Source organism: Rhinolophus sinicus, chromosome 14 (assembly GCF_057876585.1).
Source record: "Rhinolophus sinicus isolate RSI-liver-muscle chromosome 14, RSI-T2T, whole genome shotgun sequence".
NCBI classification, from domain to species: Eukaryota; Metazoa; Chordata; class Mammalia; order Chiroptera; family Rhinolophidae; genus Rhinolophus; species Rhinolophus sinicus.
Genome location: NC_142514.1, coordinates 165,229,425 through 165,246,025, shown reverse-complemented (window position 1 = coordinate 165,246,025; position 16,601 = coordinate 165,229,425). Strand labels below are relative to the sequence as shown.

At 42.7% G+C, this 16,601-nt stretch overlaps 1 protein-coding gene across 5 annotated transcripts in view; it reads right to left on the bottom strand.

The window, feature by feature from the left end:
- KIAA1549L (KIAA1549 like) overlaps positions 1 to 16,601 on the bottom strand; it is a 253,861-nt gene that overhangs the window by 11,244 nt on the left and 226,016 nt on the right. For all 5 annotated transcript variants that reach the window (XM_088789508.1, XM_088789505.1, XM_074337085.2 and 2 more), the window contains one exon: positions 7,498 to 7,848. In XM_088789508.1, the coding sequence (XP_088645634.1) occupies positions 7,498 to 7,848 (351 nt within the window). The remainder of the gene's footprint in view (positions 1 to 7,497; positions 7,849 to 16,601) is intronic.

The window sequence follows — 16,601 nt, the reverse complement described above, 5'->3', positions numbered from 1 at the left end:
GCAAAGAGATCTTAACAGCAGCCAGAGAAAGGCATGTCATCCATAAAGGGATTACAATTAGACTGACAGATGACTTCTTAACAGCATTTAGAAGACCATGGAATGCAAAGTGCTCAAAGAAAACAATTGTCCACCTACAAGTGTATCAGCAATACTAACTTTCCAGAACAAGAGTGAAAGAAAACATTTGCCCAGATCTAGAGTTACTGATGAAATCAATATGGAAAGTTACATTACCATGTTGCATTTCCTTTTTTTTGGGGGGGCATCAGGAAACTGTGTCTGCTAAAGTAGTATTCAGGGAATCAAAATCTGAAGCTCCAGTAGATCCTAAGCTCCTTGGGGTTTGGCAACATAGTCTATCTCATCCTGGTACTCCGACCTTACCAAGCAAAGTGCTTTGCACCTAATGGACTAAATACTATTTGCTGAATTAATGTTGAATGAACCAGGAGTTAGGAGACCCAGCCTCTCATCTTGATTCAACCATACATTTTCTGTGGACATGTCATTCAGTCTCTCTGTACCTCATTTTTTTCTTTTATGAACTAAGGCAGTGGTGGTGGTGGTGGTGGTGGTGGTTGGGTGTCCTGGTGAATTTGGCCCTTTACTGATCTGCATGATGACACACTGGAAACTTCCCTGAACCCTAAGGTTTTGCAGAGAATTTGAAAATCATTGTCCTGGATATCCTTCCAGCTTTGCATTTCATTATTATCTATAAATCAATGAGTAAGGACATGCCTTTCCCAAAATAGAGAAAGGGGTTTATAGCCCCTCTACTCTCTTCTGGCCTCTCACGATATTCTGTAGAGGAGACAGACAACCTATTTTTATCCCTGGTTCTTGAAAGGCTTATTCTCTAGTTAATATAGTTTTCCAGCCCAGAAAAAGCTTTCTATGCCTGTGTCTGTCATATAGTAGTTCACCAAAAGAACTGATTAAAAGTGTTGAACTCTTGACAAGTACCAAAGGAGTTCCCTTCTCTGGAAGATTTTTCCTGGTACAAAGGAAACTACAGAGGAGATCAGATGACTTCCAAGGTCTCAGGAATCATAGAAGATTCAGGATGGAAAGAGCAGGAAACACTGAGATCACACACCTTACCTTAACAGAGGGGGATACTGAAGCCCAGAGAGGTAAACTGACTTGTCCAAAATCACACAACCAGTTAAGGGCACTGTCTCGCAATTCTGAGCTGAGGGTGGTGTGGTGCAAAGGGCATGGGTTTGGAGTCAGACAAAACTAGAGTTGAGTCCTGGCTTTGAGCCTCACCAGCTGCTTGACCTCGAGCAACTGACCTTCTGTGTCTGCTTTCTCATTTGGTGATGATCATACCCCCGTTTCAAAGGCTGTTTGAAAGACTCATTTTACATGTTAATGTAATATCTGGCACACAGTAGTTACTCGATAACTTGATAGTGATATTCTCTTCTTCCGGAGACAGGATAATATTTTAGGTAGTAATTTCAGTAACCAAGACTCCCCCCACCCCACAGTTCCTTGAATCCAGGCCCCTTCCCCTGCCCCAGGCAGTGAGGGCATCCCACCCTGGCCCAGAGAAGGAAGTCCACAGCCACTGAAGATGGCCCAAGAGCCAGTTATTATTAGAGTTTCAAAAGCCAGAGCTATTGAATTGCAAGAGTTTAGGATTCTATCAAAAACCTAAGTCCTAAAGCATTTAAAGCCTAAGGTTGCTGCCAAAACAAGAGATTTGGAAGAAGTGGGGTACATTTAGACTACTCTGCCCCTAGATTAGGTAAACACCCTTCAGATAGGAAGGAGAGGAGAGTTGGAAGGAAGCAGTAGAGTTTAGATGCTGATGGGTCTGGAGAAGGGGATTTGTGTCCTGCCTCGCTCTGGGGAAAGAGAAGGGGAAGCAGGAGAGGGAGAAGAGGCTATAAATACTATAACAATTTTGGGAATCTGAAGGATAAGGGACCTGTAACCACTTTTAGGAAAACCCAGAATCAGCACAGAATTCCCCCACCACCCCCAGAGTTGAGAGAGAGACAGAGAGACAGAGAGAGAGAGAGAGAGACAGAGAGACAGAGAGAGAGAGACAGAAAGACAGAGAGAGAGACAGAGAGAGACAGGGAGGGAGGGAGGGGGAGAGAGAGAGAGAGAGAGAGAGAGAGAGAGAGAGAGAGAGAGAGAGAGAGAGAATGCATTCACACATGGGAGGAAGGGAGGGAGAAGTCTGGAGAGAGCTTGTTAGCAGGAGGACCAGGATCCAGGATCCAGCTGTGCTCTACCTGCGTTAATACCTGGAGACTAGATGGAAACAAGGACTTCCTAGGAACACAAGCCAGAGTAGTGAGATGAGGACAACCTGGGACCAAATATTGAAGCCTTCTCCCTGCCACCTCACAACGCTTTGCACCATGCAGGTCCCGCTACCCCAAATTAGCTTAACCCAGGAATAGGGAGGGAAACCCTGAATTGACTGAGACTGAGCTTCTGGCATGTGGAGATTACATAAAAATACAGAAAGTTACATGTCTTTCACACCTGAGTTTGTGGGCTGAGATGAGTATTCTCTACGCTTTCTTTCCTGCTCCTTCTCTCCCTTCCCATGCAGACTTCCTGTGTAAACTATGGTTTTTACTCACGCGAATGATATTTCTAAGTTTAGAGAGGTGTGCATTTGCCAGGCGTTGGGTACTCAGTTGGTTTTCAAAAGGGATTTCTCAGGGCAGTCAGAGGACAGAGATCCCATGCCCAGGCTGGTCCAGGTGTGACAGAGTGATGGCCCTTCAGTGGCTCCTGAGAGTTGGACAAGGCCCCATCAATAGTGCCTGGGTAGACACACTCTCCCAGGGATCCAACTTTATCACACTGCCAATGACTTTGGTGTAACCAGAGGTGGAGGGGGGCCAAGAATAATGGACAGTGGACAGATGGGAGCTCAGACACATTCCAATTTAATTTGGAGAAACACGAGAAATGTAACAGTTCTTGGACCCGAGAGTTGTGGTGGTGAGATGAGTGTGGTGTGATGAGACATGTCTGTATAGCTCATCAGCACAGGTGTAGGGAAGGGTCTTTTTGTTTTGTTTTGGAGGGGAGAGGAGGAAACAGTAATATAAAATTCTCAATTTCATCCTAATAGAGATGTCTCCCTTCCAAGGGACTACGATGGGAATGGACAAAATGCTCTCAAACCGGGGAAGCTTCCTTACGAGAAGATGACACTCTGAAGTTTTTCACATTCGCGTTCTCATCAGAGCCTGGAGGACAGTCCTATGGCTCACCCGGCCAGAGGGGTGGACAGAGTGTGTGGCCTTTGAAGTCAGTCAGCTCTAGGTTCTAACCCCAGTTCTGCCCTGTTATAGCTGTGTAACCTTGGTTGAGTTTCTTTACTTCTGGAAGCCTCAGTTTCCTCATTGAGTATGCAGGGATAATATTATTGACCTCATAGAGTGGTGGTTAGATGAAAAGAGGTAATGTCTACACAGCACTTAGCTTAGTGGGAGCTCAATAGATGGCAGCTATTGTTGTTCTTGTTCTTATTATTACTGTTCTGTCTGTAAAGCCTCTAGTGGGGAAGATGCTGCCCTTTTCGCAATCCCCTCTTCTGACACCAACAGGAAGGCTGTAGGACGTTTTCATTCTACTTGGCACAGACCCATTATGGCGGCTAGCAAAATGTGATTGGTCATTAGTGTCAAGCCCAGTTTTTTCACAGAATCAAGAGGCAACATATGATCAAGAGTCTCCTAAAATGCAGTGCAGAAACCCTAAGCTGCCAGCAGTAAGCTTTTCCATGATATAAATAAATGCCATCAGCCTGGCCTAGTGTGTTTAAAACCACCAGCTTCCAATTATCCTGCAGCAGAGCTCAAAGCACTGCCTTTCGGGAAGCCAGAAAGTAATCACAGTTATCATTCTGAATCGCCACCTTTTCTATTGATTTCCTCATTATCATAGCACAACGGGGCTTGGCAAGAACTTGGGTTAAGAACCATCATTTCTACTGTGTATTGTTAGCTATTTTCTCCTTTCATGAAAATAGTGGCCACATGTGTTGTTGGCAAAAACATGAAACCTTAATAACAAAAGAACTGCCTTTGATATTGTTCTGGTTGAATGGCCGATCTCTCTGGTGTGTTATTTCTCAAGCCTTTTCTACTTTTTTGGAGGCTTCATTTTTAAAGTATATCATGCTGATGTTTTTGTCCTTCTTGGCACAAGTGCCAACCCCAAATTATAACAAACACAACCATCTAAGTTTTCATATGCCCCATAATGAAATATTTAGCTGGTTTCGTTAAATCGAGGCATAACGGATGTGGGTTGTGGCATCTTCTTGCCTGGCATTGGTTGGAAGACCCATCCTGGTTGTTTACATTTTTCTCTCTGAAATTCAGATCTCTTTATGGATCCCCAGAACCTGGCCTCCAGCCAGAGGGGTCCAGGTGTTTTTGAGAGTCACCTTTAAACTCAAGTGCAGTTTCTCTGGGACTCTTAAGTTGGGGCACCCAGAGCATGCTCTTAAAGGAATTTCATGGAGTAGGAAGGGGAGATGATGTAGTCTCGGAACTGTCAGGAAAAAGGGATATAACTACCGTGTTTCCCTGAAAATAAGCCCGGGTCTTATATTAATTTTTGCTCCAAAAGACACATTAGGGCTTATGTTCAAGGGATGTCATCCTGAAAAATCATGCTAGGGCTTATTTTCCGGTTAGGTTCTATTTTTCAGGGAAACATGGTAGTAGAATCCAATGAAAAGGAGGGAATATTTTTATGATAATGACTATCATTTATCGAGTAATTTGATTTGCTAGGCACCATACAAAGAACTCTAATGAATATCAGCAAACCAGTATTGAGTGCTTACCAGGTGCCAGGACTGTGCTAAGCATTTTACACACATTTCATCCTCATTGCATCCCTCTTATCACCACCATTTATTTTATGGTTGAGGAATCTGAGGCTCAGAGTAGTCGTCACTGGCCAAGGTCATTCAGCTGGCGAGTGCCATTCTACTCTGGGCTGAGGGAAAATCCAGGGACACGATCAATGTTTGAAGATCAGGAAGGACGAATCAATGAAATTGAAGTCAGTGCAAATCAATATAGAATGCATTCAGGCAACTTTTCCCAAGGGACAGACACTTTCATGGTATGTATAAATGTGATAAGATTAGGGCGTTTTCTAAATCTCATAAAATCCCTTCTTGCCCCATAAAGGTGGGCACCATTTAATGGACAATTAGTAAAATAACGTAATTGTGGAAACTGTAATATGATTGTCATGGGAAAGTATTTTAAGGTGACAGATTTGTAAGACTCAGAGAATTTTTCTCTTTCTGAAAAAAGGATGTTTGGACTCTAGACTGATGGGAGCGTGGCCAGTGGTGGCCCAGAGTTGCCGACACTCTTCTGGAAGGCAGTGCTTTTTGAATGTATCCAGCGAAGTTCCCTCAGAGCAGAGGCAAAGTCATATTCCTGAGTTCTGGGTATTACCCCAAATTCGTCTATTTTACCTTAAAAATTATATTAAGAATTTTGCATTATTCTACCCATATTTCAGAAAATGGGATGCAAAAAAGATGCCCCGTGTTTACCCTATTTCCTTTATTGACTATACTCCCTGGGTTTGCAGATCACAGACTGAGAAAGGTGACTTCAAGACCAACCAATTCTGACAATGTTTTCTTTTCCCCAAACTGGTTTTACTTGTTGATCAGCAAGCAAGTTTCTGGCCCACCTGGTCATCTGGCTGCTCACTGCGGGCTTGTGAGTTAGAATTAATAATAAGAAAGCAGTTGCGAGCTTAATCAGCATGAGTCAGAGTCCTGAGATCTGATCACCCTAGAGTGAATGAACAACATAGAAATTCTGTACCTGCCAACCCAAAGACAAGTCTCTGCACTGGAGATGACCCGACCCAAGCACAGCCACCCTTGCCCTAGAGGTTCAGTTCGAAATGAACTTCAGTCTATCCTGCTAAAGCTTCATCAAGAGGGAACGGTTAGGTTAGAGAATGACATTCAAAGAGAGGGCACTGACAGAGAGAGAGAGAGAGAGAGAGAGAGAGAGAGAGAGAGAGAGAGAGAGAGAGAGAGAGAGAGAGAGAGAGAGGATTAGGAGCAGTGCCAAGGGAAGACATCTCAGTGACCTGGGGGTGGGGAGGAGAATCTGGATCAAAGGAGAACAGCCAGGAAATTACAATAGTGTGCAGGCTATGTAGTTACATAGCATAACAGAAATTTTTAACGTGCCAATATAGTGTGCAGTGTGTACTTTGAGGGGGCCCCGCGGGGGGAGCTTGATGTTATCACAAGACTCCACAAGCCCATCGGTGTCCCAAATAATCTACTGCAAATGAAAGAAATAATATGGATGGAGAGACAGTGTAACACAGCATAAGGCAGAATGGCATGCTGGTTAAGAATATGAGCTCTGGTGCCAGAATGCCTGGCCTTGGGTCCTGATTCTGCCCCTTCCTGGTTGTGTGACTTGAACAAGCTCTGTAACCTCAGTTTCCTTATCTGTAGAATGGGGATAAAACTAGTACCTGTCTCAGAGGCTTGCAGTCAGGACTAAATAAATGAGTTAACACACGTGACACCTAGATCAGTACCTAGCAACAGTGAAACGCTCAATAAATGTTAGCTTTTATTATGTAATTATATATCACAATGACAATTTATAAAGCTCTATTAATCAATAACCCTTGGGATAGGCCATGAAATATTACAAAGGTGGAATCTATACATGCAGAAAGCATGTCTATTGTGGTCTATGGCTTATAAAACGAAGTCTACTTTTTAAAAAGATATGTAGATCCTACGGTGATGAACGAAATGCAAACTAATTAAAATCGTTTAAATTATGGAAGCTTTTATTTATTGGATCCTTTCTAAGATACTGAAGTGTAGTTACCACTAAATGAAATAATCATGACTAATACTTCTATGGCATTTACTGTGTGCCTGGCATTCTTCTAGTACTTCATGTATATTAACTTGTTTAAGCTTTACAACAACCATAAGAAGTAAGTTATTTTTCTTATTTGTTGATTTCACCTACAGAGAATTTTAGTAACATCCCCAGGTGACAAAGCCAGTGAGTAGTAGAGCTGTGATTCAAAGTCAAGCCACCTGCCTCCAGAGCTTCTGCTTAGAACCACCAGGCTATGTGGACCCCTAACATGCAGCTCTGCAACGTGTTTTGACATTTAAAACGGGTCCTCACAGTTGGAAATGTATGAAACCACCAGTGCGTGCAGAATGAGGTCAGCCCTTCACAGGAGGGGTAAGAGGAGAGGAAATTCATCCTAAAATGTGTTACAGTTGGACATAAGTGCCTCCTGTGTGCCTTTGCCCAGGATTAAAAGGCTTAGCGTGGAGGATGAAATGAGAGCCTAGCAAAGTTCATCTCCAAATCCCAAGGTGACCCATCACCAGAAGTCCCCACTCTGAGACGCTTGTTGGAACACCCCGGGCAAGACTGACCTAATGATGGCAGGCAGGCGAGACGTGCGACTTACCGGCCGGGGCAGACTGTACTGGTACATTTCTGGGCGGTAGGTTGGCACCCACTGCACCCCAGCCCTGGGCCGCGTCATGGTCCCAGGAGCGCTGGTCACCACCTCCGAGTAGGGCAGGTGCTGTGTTGAGCCGTAGGCCTCCTGGTGCCGGCTCTGGCCGGCATGCCCCGCGGACGCCAGGCTGAAGGCCTCCTCCAGCAGCATGTGCATCTGTTGCCTGACCTCATCGATGGAGGGCTGGGAGCTCAGCGTGGAGGTCTCCGAGTGGCCTTTCACCTGCCTCGACCTGGCGTAGCCTCGGGGCTCATTAACTCTGTCAACGTTGGTTTCCTCTATGATTTCAGGCTCCGTCTGCGGGATCAAACAAATGCCCATTGATTTGTTAATTAACTTTGCTTCTTCCCATGAATGTTGTCTGTAGTGTACTCTAAAGTATTCAGCTCAGAGAGGTGATATTAGGCATATGTGCGAATTGAAGTTATATCCTCGGTGTCCTATCCAGGCGTTCACACGACAGGAGAGTCACCTGGCTTTCTAGTAGTAAGGCCACACTCCAGCTGTCCCTGTGTACTTCAGTAATCTATAGTTCAAGCAATGCCATAGGCCTTGCTAGTTAGCCTAGTGACCATGAGAAATGCCTTTCCATTGCCGACGTTAACGGTATTCTGGAAAACCTTTTAGAAACATTCTCTGCTCTTATGCCTTTTAGGTAAAAGAATCTAGAGCCGTTTTGTAGTCCACACCTCAAAAGTTGGCGTTCTGGATTCTAGACTAACTCTAAATGGTCCAGCCATGGGTTAGAGAATTGTTCGTTGCCTGATGCCAGTTTCAGAAATAGTAACAAAACCCGGCCTCTAGCTCACTGATCGCAAGGTGTGGTGCACACTAAATCAGAAGCTGAGGGCAGGGCCCAGCAATCTGTGCCTTAACAAGCCCACCAGTTTCAAGTTTGAGGCCTACTATCTAGAACATTCTCCTGCCCTCCTCCCATGGACCTTCCATTTAGAGAGTAGCTGCAGTATTTAATTGGGCAGAGAGCTGGGACTTCACCAGCTTCCAAAGCAGGCTGCACGGAGTGTCTTGATGCTTGCTTGCTAATGAATGCTTAGTTTGTAAGTCTTCATGGCAGATTTTGGTCCAAGACTTTCTTTTGTACTAACGTCATGGTGAGGTTGTGGGAGAGTAGTTAATCTGCGATTACTTCAAGTAATGCCTGTGGCTACCATTGTCTGCTAAAAGAACTTAAGAGTTCTGCAAGGATAAATTGGCACAGATCAGCTTCCCACCCTGCTGTCTATCCGTGACATAGGAGTCCCCCCTTATCTGGAGGAGATATGTAAAAGACCCCCAGTGGATGCCTGAAATTGCAGACAGTACTAAACTCTATATATACTATGTTTTTTCCTATACATATATATCTATGATAAAATTTAATTTATAAATTAGGCACAGTAAGAGATTAACAACAATAGCTAATAATAAATAGAACAATTATAACAATATACTATAAGTTATGGGAATGTAGTCTCTCTCCGTCTTACTAATAACCAATGTGATAAACTAGATGGCTGCTAAGTGACTAATGGGTGGGGAGCCTACTGTGTTTCCCCGAAAATAAGACCTAGCCGGACAATCAGCTCTAATGCGTCTTTTAGAGCAAAAATTAATATAAGACCCGGTCTTATATTATAGTTAAATAAGATCGGGTCTTATATAGTATAATATAATACCAGGTATAATATAATATAATATAATATAATATAATATAATATAATATAATATAATATAATATAATATAATATACCAGGTCTTATATTAATTTTTGCTCCAAAAGACACATTAGAGCTGATTGCCCGGCTAGGTCTTATTTTTGGGGGAACACGGTACGTAGCTTGGAAACACTCGACAAAGGGACGATTCACATCCTGACAGGGGACAGACCGGGATGGTGAGAGATTTCATCACGTTACTCAGAATGGCAGGCAATTTAAAACTTATCAATTGTTTATTCCTGGAATCTTCCATTTAATATTTTTGGACCGCAACTGACCTCAAGTAACAGAAACTGTGGAAAGCGAAACCTCAGATAAAAGTGTGGGGGTGTGGGTACGGCCCACGGAAACACATTGTCACAAATTAGAAAATCCAGATAAACAAGAGGAAAACATTTTTAAAATCCATCAACATTTGGTGCACTTATTCCACTCCCAAGCTTATCTGAGTGTGTGTACACTCCTCCTCCATACACATACACCCATTTAAAAAAGATCTGTGTATTTCTATCCTGGTTCTGGGCGCTTCTTATTATTTTACATAGAGTGAATAGTCTCCTACCTGGGTTCCACAATTTAACAGCTATGTGACATTGGGCAATTTCTTAGCTTAGCCCCTGCCCCCTAATAGAGTCTGAGACATATGTTTATATACAGATAATTTATTTTGGAAAAACAATTCTAGAGAATAGCAGTGGGGGCTTAGGATGAGTAAGCTGGGGAAGGAAGAAAAGCCAATCAAAGGCGGGGACTAAATTAGTGGTTGCTGTGAGCACTGTGTTTTATCCTGGGGAACCTCCGAGGAACCATGTAGAATGCATTCAGGATTGTGTAACAAAGTTTTCTGCACCAGCTCTAGCCCCCTGTTACACCAGGCTTGCCCCAGGGACCTCCTTGCATTCTGAGATCTGTGCAGGTGCCAGGTGGGCGAAATGGGCTCCCACAGACCTCCCACAGAACAATGGCAGAGAAGGCTCAGGGCAAAAGTCAACGATAAGGGACTGCTAAGGTGACACAGCCACGCAGCTGCTGCGCAGGGCGAACACCAGAGCAAAGTCAGGTCAAAAATGTGTGCGAGAAGTTAAAAGCCAGGGCAGAAAAGGAGTTCCAGGAATGTTACCTCACTTTTCGATGTTTCAGTTTCCTTGTCTGTAAAATGACGATAATAATAAGACCTGCCTCCAAGGGTTTTTACAAGGATTAAATACGATGATACATGTAAAGAGTTTAGAACAGTAGCACATGGTAAAAACACAATCACAGTAGCCGCTGTCATCGTCATAATTGCCGTTATTACTTCGATTCATTCAACTGCACTTATTTCTCATGTAATGTCTATGGATAAAGCACGCTGATTATAAGAATAAGCGCAGCAAGGAAACAACATCAGAAAACACTTTCATACGGGAAGTCCTTCCCTCCTGAATAGCTATACATGGAAGGTCAGAACTTTGTTATTTTCCATATTTTAAACATTTGCTCATCAGAGAAGAAATAAAAAATACAGAAAGCACAGAAAAGAAATGAGACATTTCCTGTTATCACCCAGAGTTAGGGCTTGGCTATACTTCAAGGTCAAAAAACAAGATTCTCTGGCAACTTGCAAGCCTAGATTTATCAACAAACATCTCTACAGTAAGTGATTTAGGGCACTATTTTTATATTAACACAAGCAAGGATAGATTATGGAGTAGAATGGAAAGTTACCTTCACAATAATAAACAAGAACTCAAAGACATTTCATGCCTGGATGCATGCCTGCGAACTGGCTGGGGGATGAACTGGGGCTCTTCTACATTGGGGTTCTTTAGGGAAATGTGCTTCTTGAAGGCCTGGTGATACCTCTTAGGGTAGTGAATGCAGCTTCTGAAAAATATTTTCTTCACAATGCACAGAACATTCTGAACTAAATCTCAGAGCCTGAGGGGACTTTAGGAGGCCATTTAATTCAAGCCCATTTCACCGATGAGGAGGTTGAGGCCCGAGTGGCTCGACTTAGCTAAAGTCACCCAGAGGTGACAGTGGCAGAGCCTAGCTCTCCCAGTTCCTGTCCCCTGTGCGACCTGCTGCACTACGTTGCCTCATCAGTGCTCGTTGCTACCCACGCATTGCCTTTCCTCCTACATCCCCAGTCTCCCTAATAAATAACAGATGCTTAATGCTAAACTCTTCGCAGGTGGAAGATTAATGGCATGGGCGTGAGCTATGATTTTTCCCCGCTCTTGAGCTATGCCATGCATTTCGGTCATACTGGTGGATCTTTATTATGTGAATCTATAGTTTTTGCTTAAGCAAGGCCAACGTATAGTTCTTAGCAATAACTGCCTACTCTCCTACTCTCCCGGGAGCCCTGGAATGTGGCTGTGCTGGGTTGGGGGTTTTCTGAGTAAGGTGGGTGGGGACATATTACCTTTGTTGGGGAGGTGGAGACACTTTCTCCAGGATCCCGCTGCATCTACCCCATAACGCCCCAATGAAAATTAACCTCCTCTTCCTCCCCTCGAGTTTCCACTTTGCATGGGGGGAGGGAGGCTCCCTTTACTGGAGGGCCCAGAGTCATAACCCAGGTATCACCTCAAAAGGTTTGATTTAAAGAACTGTTTTCCCATTGTTCTCACTTGGTTTTTCAGTTTCTCGAGATCTCTAAATGAAAACAAGATGAGCTACCATTGTCCCCAAGGCTGATCCCTCATCACACTTGATTTGCTTATTCAATGTCTATCTTGCCCAAGTCTGGACGCTCCTTGAGCTCACCTCATCTCTGGCTTTCATGAGCTTAGCACGTGGCATTTGGCATTCAATAAAGCTTTGTGAAACTGAACCAAAATAAACAATTCTGTCCAATTGCCAATGGGGTGGAATTTGAATTTAAGATAAAGGGCCCACTTTCTCTAACAAATTTCCTCCAATGCTAATGAGCTACAAGACCAAGGTTAAGTCAATGAACTCCCTAAGTCTCAGGCTCCCCATCTGTAAAGTGGGAGAGTTGAACTATGGTCTGCGAAGTCCCTGCTGGTTTCCACATTTACTGTTTCTTTGACTCTCTCTGTTCTAGAGGGGCCCAGATTCCTCTACTGTCATCATTCTTGAGGGAATCTGATGTCTACTTCTGGAGCAATTCCTCCCCCCACCCCCATTATCTCCCTCCCCATCTTGAAACATGTGAGCACTACTAAGTTTGTTCTTTGACTTAACAGATAATTACTGATGTCACTCCTGTGCCAGGCCCTGGGTTGGGAGTTGTGGACACAGTGATTAATAAGTTAGTAACCCAGCGCTCAAGGAGCTCCCAATCTGTAGGACTCAGATAACAACAGCAGCAGTAATAACAGCTAACATTTATTAGCAGCCATGTGCCAGACACTGTTTGAATGTTTTATACATATTCACTCTTTTCCTTACAATAACCTATGAGGTAAAAACTAGAATTACTCTCATTTTACAGATGAAGAAATTGAGGCATTGAAAGATCAAATATGTTGCCCAGAATTAGTGGTGCCGTGATTTGAACCCAGGGAGTCTGATTCCAACACCCAAGCTCTTACTCACTATATATATAAACAGATCCGTTACCATATTACAGATACGGGCTCTGACAGAGGGAGGAACAGAATTCTGTGACCAGGGAAACACACTATAAAATAATTATTGAGACAATCTACCTCATAGATCACTATAAGGATGAAACGCATCAATATGCAAATATAGTGCTTAGAAGAGTGTCAGGCAATAAGCATTTAATAAATATTAGCTGCTATCATTATTATTGTTATTTGCCTCCTCCCAAAGACTGGGAGCTCCTTTAGTGCTGGGTGAGTGTCTTATCGTTATATCCACAGCCTCCAATCCAGGGCCTACCCCTAAGCTGAAGCCAGTAATTATTAAGTGGAAGAACCTAGCAGGTATTTAAATCTATTTGAGGACCTGTGATGTGCCAGCCCTGTGCTGGGTTTTCCACATGTATTATCTTACCCATCCCTGAGAGCTGTATGGTTGTACCCATTTTCCAGATAAGGCATATCATGCCTATTGGCTTAACTTGCCCCAATTCCTTCTCTGTAACTTGCACATTTCTGAAAATACCTTTTGCTTTCCCCGCCCCCCCACAAAAAAGGAGAGACAGGAGCAAAGAATAAATTCCCAGTGTTGGCTGATGGTTGGGTTGGGTACAATGTTGGGGGCCATATCTGGGACAGAGAATATATTTTTAAACCTCCTTAACTTGAGTTTACTATCCAGACTTGTTTCTCCAAGTGCACATGCCTGAGAAGCACTGAGGAGCTATTATTTTAAAAACTATTCTTATAAACTAATAAAGATATACTTCAATAAAAATTCTAAAAAATTAATCAGGGAATAGTCTGTTCACGACAGAAAATTAGAAAACACAGATAAGCAAAAGGAAGAAAATTAAAATCCTCTCTAATCCTACAGCCAGAAATAACTGTTAACATTTTGACCATCGTGCATGTCCTTCCAGATGTTTTCTATGCATGTGAAATAGGATGAATATTAGGAATTCTGGAGCATTGCCAACACACTACCCGCTAGTTCCACACCACACCCCAAGCCACTGCAGAGAATGCTGGTTTGGGGAGTGTCAGTTTTCCCCTCTTCCTCTTCTGAGGGTCCACCGTTTGCCACACAGATTCTCCGGCTTCTGTGATGGAGAATAGGAAGTGGGGGAGGGCAAAGAAGCGGAAGGGGTGTGGGCCACAGGATTTTTTGGTGGGGATTTTGGAGAGAGGTGCAGAAGCAGCTATAAAAAGAAAATGGGAGAGGAATTATGGGAGAGGATACTTGGGGTTCCCAGCAGGGTTGTAATTTCCTTCAAGTGTGTTCCTGTGGTGTTTCTTTTTTCTTGAATAATAAATGAGAATTTTAAAAGAGTTACCGGGCAACCGGTAAAGGAGGAGAAGTATTTTAAAATTACTTTTGTTTACATAAATGCTCTCTCAGACTGAGACATCTGGGCCATGATTTTATAACCAGAACATATACATACATACCTATGTGTATATGAGGTCTGACAATTAAGTTCTTGAACTTGTTGCATAATGTTGCTAACCTTTTTTTTTATCAAAGGGATTATTCATTATGAATTTGTACCAGCTGGACAAAACAGTTAACCAAGTTTACTACTTGGAAGTGCTGAAAAGGCTGCGTGAAAAAGTTAGATGACCTGAACTTTTCGCCAACAATTCATGGCTCTTGCATCACGACAATGCACCAGCTCACACAGCACTGTCTGTGAGGAGTGTTTAGCCAGTAAACAAATAACTGTATTGGAACACCCTCCCTACTCACTTGATCTGGTCCCCAATGACTTCTTTCTTTACCCAAAGATAAAGGAAATATTGAAAGGAAGACATTTTGATGACAGTCAGGACATCAAGGGTAATACGATGACAGCTCTGATGGCCATTCCAGAAAAAGAGTTCCCAAATTGCTTTGAAAGGTGGACTAAGCACTGGCATTGGTACATAGCTCCCCAAGGGGAATACTTGGAAGGTGACTGTAGTGATATTCAGCAGTGAGGTATGTAGCACTTTTCCTAGAATGAGTTTGTGAACTTAATTGTCAGCCCTCATATATCTCTATATATTTTTTTATAAAATGAGGTTATATTATATATATTTTGAAACCTTCTTTCTTATACAACATTATAAATAAATGTCTGTCAACAAATATATGTATTTATAAGGCATGACTTTAAATGATTTCACAGCATTCTGCCATATGGAGTTTTCAGCCTGTATTTAACAGTCTACTACTTGAGGTGTTTTTCCAATATCTTACTATAGAAACAAAGCTGAAATAAGTATACTTGTGATTAAAACTTTGCATGTAACCATGGATTTAGCCTTAGGTTAAATTCCTAGAAGTAGAGTTACTGGATTAGGGAATATTTAAAATTTTGGATACTTATGGTATATCATAACTCAGCACCAAGGGCTACGGGTATTTAGAAAAAATTCAGGCCATGTCTTCTGCACACATGAACACAATCAGGACCCTGGGCTTGAGCTTTATGGTGCCCACTGGATAGAGCAAGCATCTGTAATCCTTTGAACTGATAAATTTTATGCCTGAGACTTTCAATGAACATGGGTCTGTGTGAGGAGCTAGGACTTATGGGAGTTCTTGCACTCTATGTCATCCAACAGGAGAACTCTATGCTTACAGTAAAGTGCCACGGTTGTTAACTGTCCCTCTCCTTGACTTCCTGTCCCTTTCCATATATACTTATTTATCTTGGCATGCAGTACAGCGTGTGCATGTGGCTTGTCACGTCTGCATGCAATGGGTTGAGACCTTTTCTTTTTTTCTCGAATGAATCCTTTTGGTGAGGAAACACCTTAGTCGATATTATTTTCAGTTGATACAACGTTGTTTTCCAAAGAGCACACTAGTCCCATATTCCTAGGATGGACTACAGTGGCTACGTTTCCATGTGACTCAGCTTCTCTTTGAAACACCACAGGAGCACACTTGAAGGAAATTACAACCCTGCTGGGAACGCCAAATATTCTCTTTTTGGAAAATATTCCAACACAGCTTAATTCTAATGCCTGGTACCGGAGCACATTCTATAGCTCCAAGGCTTCTTCATCAAAACGAAAAACGAGTTTTCTTCATTTAAATCAGACAACTAGTGAAAAGACAAGCCACAAACCAGCAGAAAATATTAGGATTTGTACCCAAAATATATAAGGAATGCCTACAAATGAATAACAAAAAGACAACCCAACTTAACAACTGGGCAAAGGCTTGAATAGGTAGCTCAATAAAAGAAGATACAGAAATGTCCATTGATAGATAAATAAACACATAAAAAAGTACTCAACATCATTAGTAATTAGAGACTCATTTCACATTCACTGGCATGGCTAAAATTAAAAAGATTTATAACAACGAATGTTGGTGAGGTGGAGCGGTAGAATTACAACCGTCACACGGCTGTAGGAGGGTAAATAGTAAACACAGCTTGTAAACCTGTTGTAGTGTCTTAAAAAGTTAAATATCGACCTATCTTATGACCCAGAAATGCCACTCTTACATATTTATCCAAGATAAATGAAAACGTATTGTCTTAGTCTGTTCAGGCTGCTAGAATAAAATAAAAGACTGGCTGGCTTATAAACAACAGAAATTTATTTCTCACAGTTCTGGAGGCTGCAAGTCCAAGGTCAGGGTGCCAGCAGGGTCCAGTGAGGGCTCGATTGCAGTCTGCAGACTTCTCACTGCATTCTCACACGGAGGAAGGTTGCTCTGTGGGATCTCTTTTATAAGGGCCCCAATCCCAAGCATGGGCTCCACACTCGTGACCTA